Here is a 14,704-nt window from a genome sequence, read left to right as displayed (position 1 = left end):
TATATATATATATACACTCATCTAACCAAGACTAAGCAAGAAGTACTTCCAACTGGATGTTATCTCTAGGTACCACTAGAGGATCCACATATAAAAACGTATTTTTAAATCCTTAAACACGAGATTGTATTAGATCTTAAGCATGAATTCATCAGTAGTCATTCTAACCCTTAGGTGAGAAGATGAATTTCTAATAGAAAATAAGTGCAAGTACCACAAGGCAAATAGTTAGAATCTAAACAATCCTCTGAACAACTTCTAAAATCTGTACTGTACCTGTACACTAGGGATTGCACAGCAACTACATACTGTCAACTTAAGCAAAGTAATATAATTTTAACAGTCTAACTACCAAAGATCCTAATATGTGCCAGGACAAGGTCAGAAATTTGGTACTATTTAGACTGTTAGAACTTGATCCATACCTTGAAATTACTTATGGGAGATAAAACTAAATGAATATGTTATCTTGAGAGCTGACAATGAAACACTTTGGTTGTTCAGAAACAAATAGAAAGGTTGAAAGATCTCCTGCTACTGATTTCCTACTATCTTCCTTAAACAGCGTATATGGAGATCGAGGGAAGGAAAACTCTGGCTCATCATGCATTGATCTTCGTTAAGAGACTCTAGCTGTTCACAAACAAGGCTCCAACAGATGGAGTTACATTAATATTTGTGCCAAATAATCAAGGCACACTTGCAGAACAGGTCCTGGAAGCTTCTTTGATAAATACTTTTCAACAGGAAAACAATTGGCAACATTTATTTATAGTAGTCTTTGAGAAGGCTGAATATTTGACTGGACAGTAGAAAGCCGGTCTAGAATATAATCTTCAGCATTTCTTTGCTTTCAGAGGCTGGACTAAATGATCTTAGAGGTCTTCTCCAACCTTAATGATTCTATGATTCTATCCAGCATTCCATAGCAAGACTTACAGAAATGCAGCTTTTAATTTGAATTTGTCAGTTGGCAGCATATAACTCTTAAAAACAGTTCAATGAAACAACTAGCTGTGTATTTTTTATGTAAAGAAGTACAACCAAAACAGCCCTCCCAATAACCATGGCTGTAGTTTTTCCAATTTCCGGCACTGATGACTGAATTTCAGAAGTACATCATCATTATCTTCCCCCACCCCCACCTTTTTTTTTTTCCTTTAGGTAATACAGAAAGTTAAGATGATTCATACTGTTCTGCATGCATCTTTGACTTTCTTTTGAAACACAAATATCTGATCCTAAACACACAGTATTTTGTATCATCACTCAAAACAACATATATATGTATATATATATATTCATTTTTTTCCACTACCTTATATGAACATAGACAATATTCCCATGTTGATCTATGTTGATTTTTCCAGGTACACATGGAATTCTTCTTTCAGTTTCTTTAGTTAACAGCTTTTTACATAAACAACATCTATATTTAAAAATAAGATAAAATATTGGCGTAAGAGCAAGACTACAAATTACAGGGACAATTGAAATAATAACAAAAACAAGACCACACCTGTATAAGGTAGCTGCATTTCCTCGAGAATCTGGATTTACGTACTCTAGATCAAACAGTCTCTCAATCTTCTTGCAGAAAAGTTTACTATTAATGACAGCAACACAGATTACTCATTAGAAAAAAACCTGAAAATTCTTTTATACAGAGAGACTTATATTCTGATGATTTGCAAAAGTCATCGTGTTTCTTTCAGAATTCAGCTTTTAATGTGGTTTTCCTTTACATGGATTTATTTCCTCTGTTTAAATAACTGGTTCCTGGCCTGGTCATCTCTTATTTTTATGAAGATATGAGGAAAGAGATTTTTTTTTTTTTTTTTTTTTTTTACCTTTATTAAGTTTTAAGTTTTCTTGCCTTTTTCTTTTTCTTTTTTTTTTTTTTACCTTTATTAAGTTTTCTTGCCTTTTTCTTTTCTTTTTTTTTTTTTTGCCAATGTAAGCTACCAGCATCTACCCTGAACAGAAGATCTTTACTGTAAAACTACTGTTAACTTCAGTTCTGACAGCTGTAAAGTTGAAAGTTGTTACTGATTGAAATAGGTTTTTACTTTCATTTTGCTTGTCTGCCACTCTGCCCTCCAAAAACAGGCCCTTTTCTTGACACTGACTAGGCCAGAGTCCTTAACATATGCTTTCTGAATAGATATTCCACCACAGCTCTTTTGATTCCAGCCAACCTAGATTACATTTCGCACAATAGAGATCACAGGATGCTGAAACCAAATTACAGAAGTTAGGAGCATGTCATACGATATAGGGTTCCTTACCCTAATCCTGGCTTCCATGTGAGAATTCATGAATAATTTGTCCATTTCATACTCCTAGTGCAGCCTTTTCTTTTGCTTGTCTCCTATAAAAATCTCTTTTCTTTTGCTCAGAATTTTAATATTAAATTCTGAAGTCACTTCTTCATATTCTGTGTTAAAGATACACACACACACACACACACACAGTGTATACTCATATATCACTCCAACTTTACAGTGTGTCATAGATGTTCTGGAAAAATGATTCAAAAGTACTGTGGCACTTCAGTAGTGTATTTCAGAGCAAAAAGTTACCTTTTAAATTTATCTCTCTTGTCCTTCAACTCTTCCAGTTCATTGTGAGTAAAAAGATCAGCAATATGTGCAACAAGATTAGCATTGATACAATTCATGTTACAAGGCGTGGCTACAATAGCATTCATATTTTTGTGACAATAATGAATACATTTTTCTACCTAGGAAAAACAGAAATGTTAAAAATAATGGTAAGGAATTCTAAACAAAGATATCTCAGAAGTTGTGCACTAATTACTTCAAGGTTGTTTTGTTGTTTTTTTTTTTTTTAAAGCATCTAGTATTTTAAACAATCATTTCAGTTACACCTAATAAACAGGAAGCAAGTCTCAGATTCACCTAAGAGATACTATGAATTAACTTGAGTGAGTCAGTTTTTGCATTCTCCTCCTAAAGATTTCTACAGAAATCTGAAAAACTGCAGAGACGTTTCATCTTCAGCAACAACTTTCACTTGCTTGCAAAGGAGAACCATAGCATGTATTATACATGGTATTGGCTGGATCTTAATTTAAATAGCTAAACTTGCTATGTATTTAATTGTAAGTCACCTCAATGACAGATCTTGGCAAAAGTATTAACAAACAAGTCAATAGACAAATTATACAGAGATGAAGGAGAACCAGATTGTAAGTTGCAGAAGTGTCTTATGTAAATCAGATTCTGATGTTGTTTCAATCAGTCATCAAAAGGCAAATCCAGGATTCTACTACCACATTTAGAAAATTTGCAGAAGTTATTTCTATGTCCCCATTGAGATTCTGCAAATATTAGGTGTTCTGAATCAGAAAGGTGACAAAAATCTCAAAATGCCTTTACTGCATCTCTCATAATATGTTTATACAACAGCAAGAGCATAAACACTTGGATTTTACTTGTGTCCTTAAGGCAAAGAATCCTTCTTTCTTAATACTTACTAATGAATCCATCTTCAAAAACTCAGAAGAAATAAGAATTGATATGACATTTGCTGGTTCTAAAAAGCAACAAACAAAGAAGTTTGGTTTTTTGTGTTTTTTTCTTTTTTGACATGAATTCTTTTGGTAATATCACATCCCTCCCTTGGCATAGTTAGTATTTATCTGGGAAGAGTATTCTACCAATCAACCCACTATTACATTTTCCAATTTGTAGAATGTTTCCTATCTGATGAAATAATTTTTTTTTTTTTAACATCCAGGTGGGCAGAACACAACTATACCTGCAATTTATTAAGACTGTAAAAAGTGCATTCACAAGGAGACAGTGACTAAGCAGTTAGACACAAAGATTAACTTCCATTACTAGCTACCATATCCAGATGAGATTTTGCTCTCTGTAACTGCATTTATTGTGACAATATTCAAGTTTTGTTCATAGTTTTTTAAAAAATGTTAACAAAAGATTTGTATATTAAAAACATCCCCCAAATTAATACAGGAAATGTTCTACTGTTTTATCAGATTGCATCAAAATTTTAGAAAATACTGCAACTGTACAAATGGGAAGCAGAAGGGAAACAAAACAAAACCTAAGAAAACAATCATCACTGTTGTAAAGCTTCCACTCCGTTTTCGTTCAGAAGAGGTCTGAAGAACCTTGATTAAAACCATCAGATCCCAAACCACCTCAGATCTTTTTCACCACTTCAACCACCAGGATGTTTCCTCAAAAGTGTCAGTGTTAAGGGCTGCTTTTGCAACACTTTTCTAACGACTGAAAAGTTTTACTTGTTAGATAGAAACATGAGACTGTGGCTGAACTGTAGCAAAAACACTATGGTCTCTACTAAGGGAAGATTAATGATTCCATAACACATGCTCTACATATTTTATTTTACCTAATGCAGGGATTTCATAAGCTTCACCATCTTTAGTGTTCCTTTTAACATATCTTATCAACCAGTCAAAGATGTGAACGTCACAGTGCACTGAAATGTCCACTTCTTCCCAGCGCTGGGCATCTACTGATAGATATTCAGCAAAGTATTTCATTTCGGAAATCAAAAGATCTCGAGGACAAACAAAATCTTCTTTGAGGTTTTTTGCTTCATCACACACATGTATCACCATATTTGGCCTCAAAAGGAAAGTAAGCCACAAGACAAATTAGGACCGTAAGGACACATAGGACCAATTAGAAAGCTAAAACTCAAAAGACCTCACCTCCAAATCTGGATCACACTTTGCAATACTGATGTCACTGCTTTTATGAACAGATAGAATACAAACTGCAGTTATTCTTATTAATAGAAAGTACTGTCAGACACTAGGTGAAAAACAGAAAATGCTCCCTGACACATAATCCATTTAACAGAGCCATTTAAAAGTTCAGAATCAGCAGAAAAAAGTTTGAGCTCAGTTCCCCTATTTTGTCTCTAGTTTGTTATAGGATGCTACTTGAATTATATAAAAGAACTTATTTTTTCTCCCTTTTTTGCTTCAGTGAAAAAATATGCAGATAAAATTGTGAAACTTACTGAGGCACAAAAGACATATGGTAACAACTTTCATGGTGGAAATTAAAACTGCTTTATTTTATATTAAAACGACTATCATGGTAAAAGCTAGAATCAGTCTATGCTGCCTCCACAGAAAGATGGCCACCCTTATGCGTGAGTCAAACATTACTCTAAACGTGCTCATACAGTACGGAAAACATGTGAAGTGCATGGCTATTTGAATGGGCAGTAAAATTGTTCATTTGCATTTTTCAGTTACAGTTTTCTTTTCCATCTGTCCCATAAATAGGACAAACCCACATTCACAGAACATAACTATTTTTTAAAGTTAAATGTCATTCAGCATCAATCCTTATTTACTCCTTTTTAAAAATCAGGTTATGTTTCCCATTCTTACCATTGCAATGGTCAATCATTTTCAGGCAAACATTGGAGACAAATTCATAAATAAGCCACCCCCAGCACATAAGTTCTCAAAACAATCCCTAACATTTCTGTTGCAAGAGAAAGCTTCAAAATTTCTTAAAGATTTTTCCAGGATGCTCCTAGTTGTTTTCATTGTGATAGTAGAAAAGAAGTGTAGACAACTTTCTGTCAGCATTATAATCCTCCACATAACAAATACACAAGGACCTTCTTACCCCTGGTTTACGTCACTGCTTTCTTCACCTTTATGCGCAGAACCTTTGTCAGATTCTGAAGAACAATTCCTTGTAGAGGTTGTGCTGGGCCTTCCTTAAGCGTAAGGAGAAAAAGGCTGCATTAGATAAAAGATGCCTGACCTTCTGCTTTTCAGTATCTTGGAAATCCAACAGAAGTACAGCTTCCATTGCAGAGCAATGTTAAGTAACGAGCAATAGATTTGTGCTACCACAAGGGTTACTAGATAATCCAAACCCCTCCTCTAAATACTATGAAACAGAAATGTAGATCAGCAACACTGCTGGGTTGCCCAGACACTTGGCTGCAAATCCAGATCAGTCCTGTCTCAATGCAGAGCAATGAGATTCATGCAGAGTCATCAGTACTTGTTTTTGGGAATATTCCCATTCTTTAAGCTCTCATATGCTTTGTGGGATACTGGTCTCAAGACCACATCAAAATTCCTGTTTTCAGGAAGATGTGCTGTCAGAATAGAACTACCTGAGACTACCTCCGCTTCTTATCTTTGTTTTTTTTGGTTTTTTTTTTTTAGCTCTTAAAACAAGCTGCTTCCAAACAAAAGAATAGAAGTCTCTGTAAATGTTTTTGATAAGTTTCATAAATATGTGGATTGAAGTAATCAATGAGATAGAACAATGCTCATAAAAAGTTGAGCATTAAATCTCTCTCTTCCTGGAACTACATTATGAAGCTTATTTCAAGCATAAAGGGAAGCTGAGTTCTACTTCAAATGTTTTCCTCCCAAACACACTCAGGTAGCGTAACAGACAAAAAACTGTGAAGGCTGGCAGATCTAGTCACTGAGCCCATCGGATTCTGCATCAAGAACTAAGATACCCCAGCTTCACACTTTGAATAACTTTTCCTACTGTGATGGCTTAGTTTGGATGACACCTTAAAGATCATATAGTTCCAGAAGCACCTCCTCCCGCTCACATAATAGTGGAGGCTGAACTATTCTGAAGAAGACTAAGATAGCTCTTCTTATCTTATGACTACATTACAACAGCAGAATGATAACAAATGATTTGGAAGCTCTGTGCAGTTCAGAACACAACAGTTATGCCTTCTAGAAAATTAGAGTTATCACACCAAATGCAGAACAAAGCATTGTTACATGGAGAAACAATGTTTTCTCCAAAGATATAGCCTACCATCTTGCACAGCTAAGCCTCAATAAGGCTATAATCAAAGAACAGTAGTCAATAAAATGGGAAGTGTATTGGACAGACCCTAGGAGAACTTTGGAAGGGACTGGGTCAGCCACAGCCTTCAGTGTAGCCATTCAACTGCAGGCAGATGACCCATGCTAGCAGAAATACCGCCAAGGTAGAAATCTGTATTTTGAACACAAGGTAAGATGACTATTTTAAACAGAAAACTCTGTAGAAAAAAATACGCGGAAGAGTTTTTTCATAAATATTAAGAAATTACTTTGGACACAGTGAAGTTATCTAATGAAGAAAAGGAAATAATGCTGACAAGAATATGCAACAGTGAGATTAACTGAACTTCACCATATGTTTCTACTTTGCTTTTCCTTCCCCATCTTCTTTCGGAGCTTATAGACAGCTAAAATTTTGAAAGCTACTAACTTAGGTAAGTCTGCTCTATATACTTGTTTACTGCCATTCAGAATAACTTGGCAGCAGCTTGCCTTGTAATTAGCAAGTAATAAACAAGGTTTTATCACTCAAACAAGAACAAAACCCAATTCAAAATGAATTTGGTTTGATTACTTCTAATTGCTATTACCCAAATCTACAAGCAAATCCAAACAGGTCCAACATTTTTGGCCATATAAATATGTATACGTGAATACACAAAGAAGTAATTAAATGAAGAAAAAACAATTTGCAAATGGACTTTTCTCAAATCCTTAATTCTAGAATATATGAGTACCTCACAAATATTAAAAAAGTGAATCCACTACAAACCCGTGAGAAAAAAAAATTATCTTAATTTCATATTAAGTTATATATATACAAAAAATAATTTAAGTTACAAAAAAAATGTGGTAGGAAAAAGCAATAGAGAACCTCTCATGTTACTATTTTATTAGGAAACATTAGGGTACTTAACTATATTAATACTTCTTGCATGTATTAAACAGTTAAAAAGAAAATATGCACTAGATGTCTAAAGAGCTCTATGAGCAGACTACACTACCTACTGGGAAGCTAATAATCTTCTAAGCAGCCACCTGCAGGTGCAAGAAGTATGTGCTCCAGGTTTAGCAAGTAAAAAGTTGAAAGATGATAAAAGTAATTCTGGGCTATGTATTCTATATACAGTTTTCATATGTCATCTCTCTTAGCTATATTAAAAACATTTGCTCTCCAGTGAAGGTTAAACAGCTGCTTTTCTTCTGGGAAAAAAAAAAAAAAAAGTAACCAGAAACCAATGCCAAAAGACATTATAACAGAGAACGTTTTATTTGATACTTCACTAACTTTTCAGCTTGCAACACAGAAATTGTTCACTCATTACTCCAGCAAAGCAAGTTTCTAATGCAACACATTTGCCTAGTCCTACAATGTGCTGAAGACATCTCAGAACACACTGAAATCTAGAGAATAACTATCATATAGTTAATTACAGTAGAAGTACTTAAGGAGATATTTCAATAAGTGCACAACTATTATGAATAATCCTCTTCTGTCAAAGTATTACTGAGATACATAATTGACTAAGATACATTGTATGGCACTGCAAAACCATCCAGCATCAAAAAGTAATCAGACTACACTCTTAACTCTTACATGTCCTTCTTGCCATTAAGTACTATGGCAAGCACAAGGCCTTTTGCTGGGAGTTTGACCTCAAGGGTCTTTGCAGCTTTTCTGGACAAAGCTTTCAAGTAATTTTAATAACACAGCTTACTATGATCGCAAACGCTTGCAGAGTTAACAATGTACCACTGGGGATACAAAACAAAATAAACCCTCCTTCTACCAAAAATCTACCAAAAAGGGTTTAGCCTAAGGCTTTGATGAATGGACTGTTCAATGGATGAAGAACTGGCTGCAGGATTGAGTCCAGAGAGTGGTGGTCAATGGCTCAATGTCTGGGTGGAGATCAGCGATGAGCAGTGTCCCCCAGGGTTCAGTGATGGGGCCAATACTCTTTAATAAATTTTCATCAGTGACATTGACAGTGGAGTCAAATGTCCAGAGAGCCAAACGTATCCTGGGCTGCATCAAAAGCAGTATGGCCAGCAGGGTGAGGGAGGTGATCCTGCCCCTCTACTCTGTGCTGGTGAGGCCTCACCTGTAGTACTGTGTCCATATGTGGAGTCCTCAGTACAAAAGAGACATAAACCTGTTGGAGCGTGTTCAGGAGGGCCACAAAAATGATCCAAGGGACAGAACAACTGTCCTACAAGGACAGGCTGTAAGAGCTGGGGCTGTTCAGACTGGAGAAGAGAAGGCTGCAAGGTGACATTTCAATATATAAAGGGGAGCCTACAGGAAAGAAGGGGACAGACACTTTAGCAGCACCTGTGGTGAGAGAACCAGAGGAAATGGCTTCAAGCTTAAAGAGGGAAGATTTAGGTTGGATATAAGGAAAAAGTCTTTTACAATGAAGGTGGTGAGGCACTGGAACAGGCTGCCTAGAGATGTGGTTGATGTCCCGTCCCTAGAGACTTTCAAGGCAGGGATGGACGAGGGACTGATCTAGCTGTGCATGTCTCTGTTCATTGCAGGGGAGCTGGGCTAGATAACCTTTAAAGGTCCCTTCCAACTCTAAGGATTCTGTGATTCTATTATTTATTATGCTCCCACAAATCATACCTTTCAGAAATGCAAGCTATTGAAAATATCCAAACAAACACTGTCTCAACATAAACTAACTGAAAGAGACTTTGTGTACACATTATTAAGTATGCTTAACTTTTCTCTTTCAAAAACAAAGACTGTTCCTGGGTGGACTTACCACTCAAGATGGAAAAGCATGCACACACTCACTATAACCCAAGCCAATATATTTCAGAAGAACTAAAAACATACCAGTTATAGTAATGGAATCCTGCCCAATAGCAGGGTCTTGAAACTCTGTCCGTGTGTCAAGCAAGGAGGATTTGATGTACACAGCTAAAGTTTCCACAGGATTCTCACCAGCAGCCATCAAGGGATTATACTGGTTGTCCACAGGTGAACTTCCAGTGCTTTTTAGTTCATCAAACCTTTTTGCACACTGTCACAAGATTAAATGATAGGACAATGAAACAGTAGCTTTTGGTACATTTTTAATAATTATAAATTGAGGCAGATACTGTATTTTATATTACCTTGTGCACATTAACAGCTTGATCATACTCTAACAGAAAAAAAAATATATGATGGAACCTGCTTCAATCTTTATTTTCATAAGGCATACAATTTTAAGCCTGATCTTCAAAAGGGAGATTAAGGGAGAGCTTAAATTCTCTTTTTGAAGAGAGTTGTTGTGTTGTTTTTTTTTTTTTAATCTAAGCATTGTGAAGTATTATTAAAAGTAGCCGTAATTTCTTCATAATTCCTATTATTTTACTTCATGATTTCCATCTAACCAAAGAAAGAACAGTCCATATCTTCTAAGACCAAGCAAGAAAGACAATTGCACTCCTTCACAATAAGAACTCTTGCTTAGAATTACAATGCCAATCACAATCTCATAACCTACAAGCTACAAGTTAGTAGGTACTGCCACCCTTTCCATGAAAATAATCTTAGCCCGGTAAATTTAAATACACCGTAAGTTTTCACTTGCTATTCCAATTCCAATTTCTACTTTCCAATAATTTTTATTCTTATTCTGTACCAGTCTTAATGAAATAAAATGCAGAATGTATTTCTTAATCTCAGTGTTCTGTAGAAACACAATGTTTTTTCAATCCACTGCTCAAAGTTTTCAGTTCTTTCGATTATAAATTACCTATGAAGAAAAAAAAAGAAAAAAACAACTCCCTTAAATTCAATTTTCCTCCCTCCCAAAGAGCTATCTTCTTCATCATATACTGCTTAAAGTATACAGGTTCTTTTATTAGTAAATTCACCTCTTTGGATGTATATCCAGGAACCAGCCTTGCCACGCTGTCCCAGTTGATAGGCTGAGAAACACCAATTAGGGAACACAGGATCATATCCAAAACCATTTGATTGTTGTCATATGGAAAGTTATTGTTTTCTGAAAAACCACGACTCATCTTTCGCTGCTTACACCTAGGAGAGAAAATGTTATTAGCAAATCTTACTGCAACAATTGCTAACAATTAACTTATGGAGTGTAGAAGGTAATCTATGTTACCGTGGGAAACATCACAGTATTACAACCCTCATAGCAGTAACACTTGCCTGTATTTCTGTCATGGTCTTATCTCTAGATCTGTATCTGTGATAGGGAGACAGCAGGCCCACAGGCCCACCAGTTGAAAAAAAGGGGGGGAAAGGGAATGAAAGGGAAACAAAAAGAAGGAAATGGAACAGCAAAGCTTTCTGGGAGCTGTAGTACATTGCTTTGAGATTCTCAGTGCAGTACATGATGTGAGGGTGTGGAATACTGATAACAGAAATCACAAAATCATGACAATTTCATATCCACACACTCAAATTCTATGAGGGGAAGGAAAGAAAGTGTACAACACACCAAATCAGACTCAATTACAGCATGTCACTCCTCTGAGTTGCTTCAACACAAAGGAACAGAAAAATCCACTTGCATGTAAATTTATGAAGTTTTATTAAATAAAAAAGGGGGGTGGAAGGAGAAGCCACAAACAGTTGCTCCAAGAGATAGATGTTTCTAGAAGCACACTCTAAATACAGTCTAGAAGAAAGTCTACTCCTGAATGAGAACAGAATATGATGCTGTGGAGTCTTTCTTTCCCTAACATATGAATGGAAGTGCAAGTCAGAAAAAGACAATAAGGAAAATACAGTGCAGAGGCAAAAGCTGCTGTTTCCAGGTCCAAGTTACTAACACAGAAAAGAACCTGATCATCTCTTTGCTGAGCCAAGATAAAACGTAAGATTCCACAGAAGTATCTGCAACTGAAAACAAAACAAAACAAAAAACAAAACAAAAAAAACCCCACACACTCTGTAAAAGACCATGCAATAACAACCTAGTCAAGCAAAAATATTACTAAGGTTCCTTCTCTGGTCTCTTCCCTTGCACGCTAACTAGACCATTAGTCCTACTGACTTGCTGATGTGGCTCTGTCATCATGCTCCAGCAAGCACACTATTTTATCCCAAGTGTCAGCCATACACTTTGGCTAGATGTTTCTACCCCTACAGCCAGCTACACAGAAAATATGCCCATCCACCAACCACTGGTCATCACAGTCCTATATATTAGCATGAAACCATTATGATTGGTGGTTAAAAAAATAACATCCACTCTAGTTAAAGATTAGTATGAATTATACAAACTTGTATTGTGTTGTATCTGTTCTCAAGATTAAAACTGCTGGGGGAAGGGCTGAACTAATAACTAAAACTTGTATCTCTAACTCCTTGGAGCTATACCGTAGGTGCTACATGAGCCAGAATAGAGAGAAATGCATGCAAAATGCTTTGCTTCCATCAGTTGGCAAATACTTGTAACAAAAGAACTCTATCACAACTCTGAAATACGAATTTTTAATTCCCTCCCCCGAAGAGGGAACTGAAAATAAAGGATCTGGGGCCCAGGTAGGTTCTTGAATCCAAGGGTGAGAATAATTTTCAGAGTACTACAGGAAAGTAAACTGAAGGCTGTGCAAGGAATTGGTATTTAATTACCTTCCCTTTCAGCAGCTTGAAAGGGAACTATCCAGTGTCTATTTCCAGAAGGATTCATGACACTGAGCTCTTCTGTGCAAAACAGGGTCTCCTGCAGTCTTGGAAGAAACAGCCTAAACTACAGAGGGGCTCTTACATTTAAGTTTATTTGCACTTACATACATTTTTTTCTGTTTTTCTCCAAACCTTCTATGTCAGCCTCCTCTTGCTCTGCCTATTTGTTTTATACATCTGACTCCCATCATATAGGGGTCAACTTATGGCATCCAGCTAAGGGGCAATCACTAACATTTCTGAACACAACACCTAAGCGTGTTCAGCACGAAAGACCTGAGTTGTCCTACAGCATTCACAACACCCAGTTATTGGGATCATTAGGGTCAAGGAACCTTGTTCCTCCAGTTTCAAGTTAAGCAACAAATCAAATATCAGAACAAAGCATAAACACTGAACACATTATAAAATGCAGTCCAAATAATTGGGAAAGCAAAATCCCACACATTTATTTAAATGCATTTTACATTTGAGAAAAGGGAACGCAGTAGAAGTTCAAAGCACTGTTTTAGTATATTCTGAGAGAAAACTGCTGGCATTAACTGAGACTTCCATAATTAACTAGCACTCAGCCAGAGAGCTTGTTAAGGACCCTTACCAAATACCCTTGGTATTTGGAGACTGCTTTAGACTTTTTCTGAAGTACCTTATGAAGACCACATAAATAGCAGAATCTAAAAGTCACTTGAATTTTAATGTATAAAGCAAGGATCATAGAAAATTTCAGGGAAAATACATCTGGACCACAGCAGATTTAACTAACTCCCTGTTACTAAAGGAATACTACAGGTAGGCGTTTCTTTTGCAAAGCTTTCTATCCATGTAGCTAAAAGAGGAGACAGATATATTAGAAAAGCACTGATTTTGTTTCTGACTGTAGAATCCATCCCAGCAGGTGGTTTTTGTTGTTCCTACTACTAGAAACAAAATTTGCAGATAATTATAAGCCTTCATTCTCTCAGAAGGACAGCAAAATGAAACCATCAGAAATTTAAAGAAATGAGAGCATGCTAGGGTAATGCTTAGGTTCCCTATGTTCATGAAATCTAAACAAAGTAAAAACACCACCAACTATGGTGGTATCTAGGTTCAAGACCTTCCTTGTAGAAAGATAAGTCAAATAGATAGAAGTCACAGCAGTTTGGCCATTCCATCTAAATTAAATCTACAGCAAAGTGTGTCAAACAGCTAAAGAATAAAGGCATACAAGCTCCAAATTCCCAACTAATATAGATGCTGCTATGAAGTACAGGTAGATCAGTCCCCACATCTAAGTCCTTAAGCCCTTACCATAACAGCGGTATTAGATGGTGCCACTGTGGTAATTTACAAAGTTCTCTCCACCAGTGTACAGACACACAACAATCAACTAGAGTTAAGCCACTGAATACCTGCAGTATCTGGCATACCGAATTACCAGGTGAGGACAGGTCTGCACCAGAGGTAGGCCTATGTGGTTACAGGACACAAAGCCCACTTCTCACACTGACTTCTGTGCATGTTGCACTTGGTTTACAGATCCACGGAAACGACTAAGTGATGGAGCACCAGGAATCCTCTAGTCTCGAGGTACAAATAAACTTGAGTAAAGGTACTAATAACGCCAATATTGCATCTATCACCTTTTCCTACAGCAAGATTGTAAGAGATAACAAAAATAAAGAAATGCAGTTATTTTGCCATAGAAAGAGTTTACGATTTAAAGGAACAAATGCAGTAAGTTTTAAGCACTTCACTGGTAACAAAATCACGCATACATCACTATGCAGGGATAACAATTACTCAAAAACGTTATGAAACGCTCAAACCTAATCGCACCCCAAATAACGTTTTACCCACTCATTCCATAGAGAATAATAGCAGCAGCGAGGAGCTCAGCGATAAAACCAAGGCACGAGGCATTTCCATGGATAACACCAAGGTGTTCCGCCGGGAGCAGCCCGCCCGCTGACGGGACCCGGCCCTCTCCGGCCGCACCGGGGCAGGGTTACCTGGCGGGCTCCCAGGCCAGCGCAAAGCAGCGGGGCGGGCGGCGGCTGCTCCTCTGGGCGTAGAGCGGGGGGACGGAGCCGTTTCCTGAGGAGAGGCGCCGGACGGCGGTGACCCCAGCAGCAGCAGCCCAGCACTCAGCCACCGAGCCGTACGCCGGCCACTTCAGACGCCGGCACCGCCCAGCGCCACCTTCTCAGAGAGAGGGA

General features: G+C 37.1%; 1 protein-coding gene across 13 annotated transcripts in view; it reads right to left on the bottom strand.

The window, feature by feature from the left end:
- KIAA1841 overlaps window positions 1-14,704 on the bottom strand; it is a 28,483-nt gene that overhangs the window by 10,459 nt on the left and 3,320 nt on the right. For 5 of the 13 annotated variants that reach the window (XR_001465567.4, XR_005858079.2, XR_005858080.2 and 2 more), the window contains exons 1-8: window positions 14,498-14,669; window positions 10,724-10,889; window positions 9,696-9,882; window positions 5,664-5,757; window positions 4,402-4,640; window positions 3,500-3,558; window positions 2,583-2,743; window positions 1,319-1,606 (exon numbers count right to left, since the gene is read on the bottom strand). Coding sequence is in view for 10 of the 13 variants with exons in the window: in XM_015283292.4 (XP_015138778.2) it covers window positions 1,319-1,606; window positions 2,583-2,743; window positions 3,500-3,558; window positions 4,402-4,640; window positions 5,664-5,757; window positions 9,696-9,882; window positions 10,724-10,873 (1,178 nt within the window). In the remaining 3 variants the exon portion in view is untranslated. Of the gene's footprint in view, window positions 1-1,318; window positions 1,607-2,582; window positions 2,744-3,499; window positions 3,559-4,401; window positions 4,641-5,663; window positions 5,758-9,695; window positions 9,883-10,723; window positions 10,890-14,345; window positions 14,670-14,704 lie in introns of those variants that run through there. The other 8 variants (NM_001199419.2, XM_046938655.1, XM_040696968.2 and 5 more) reach the window with 7 other exon arrangements.

This window comes from Gallus gallus, chromosome 3, assembly GCF_016699485.2.
Source record: "Gallus gallus isolate bGalGal1 chromosome 3, bGalGal1.mat.broiler.GRCg7b, whole genome shotgun sequence".
Lineage (NCBI taxonomy): Eukaryota > Metazoa > Chordata > Aves > Galliformes > Phasianidae > Gallus > Gallus gallus.
Note: the sequence above shows the minus strand (reverse complement) of the source record. Positions and strands in the feature narration are given on the sequence as shown.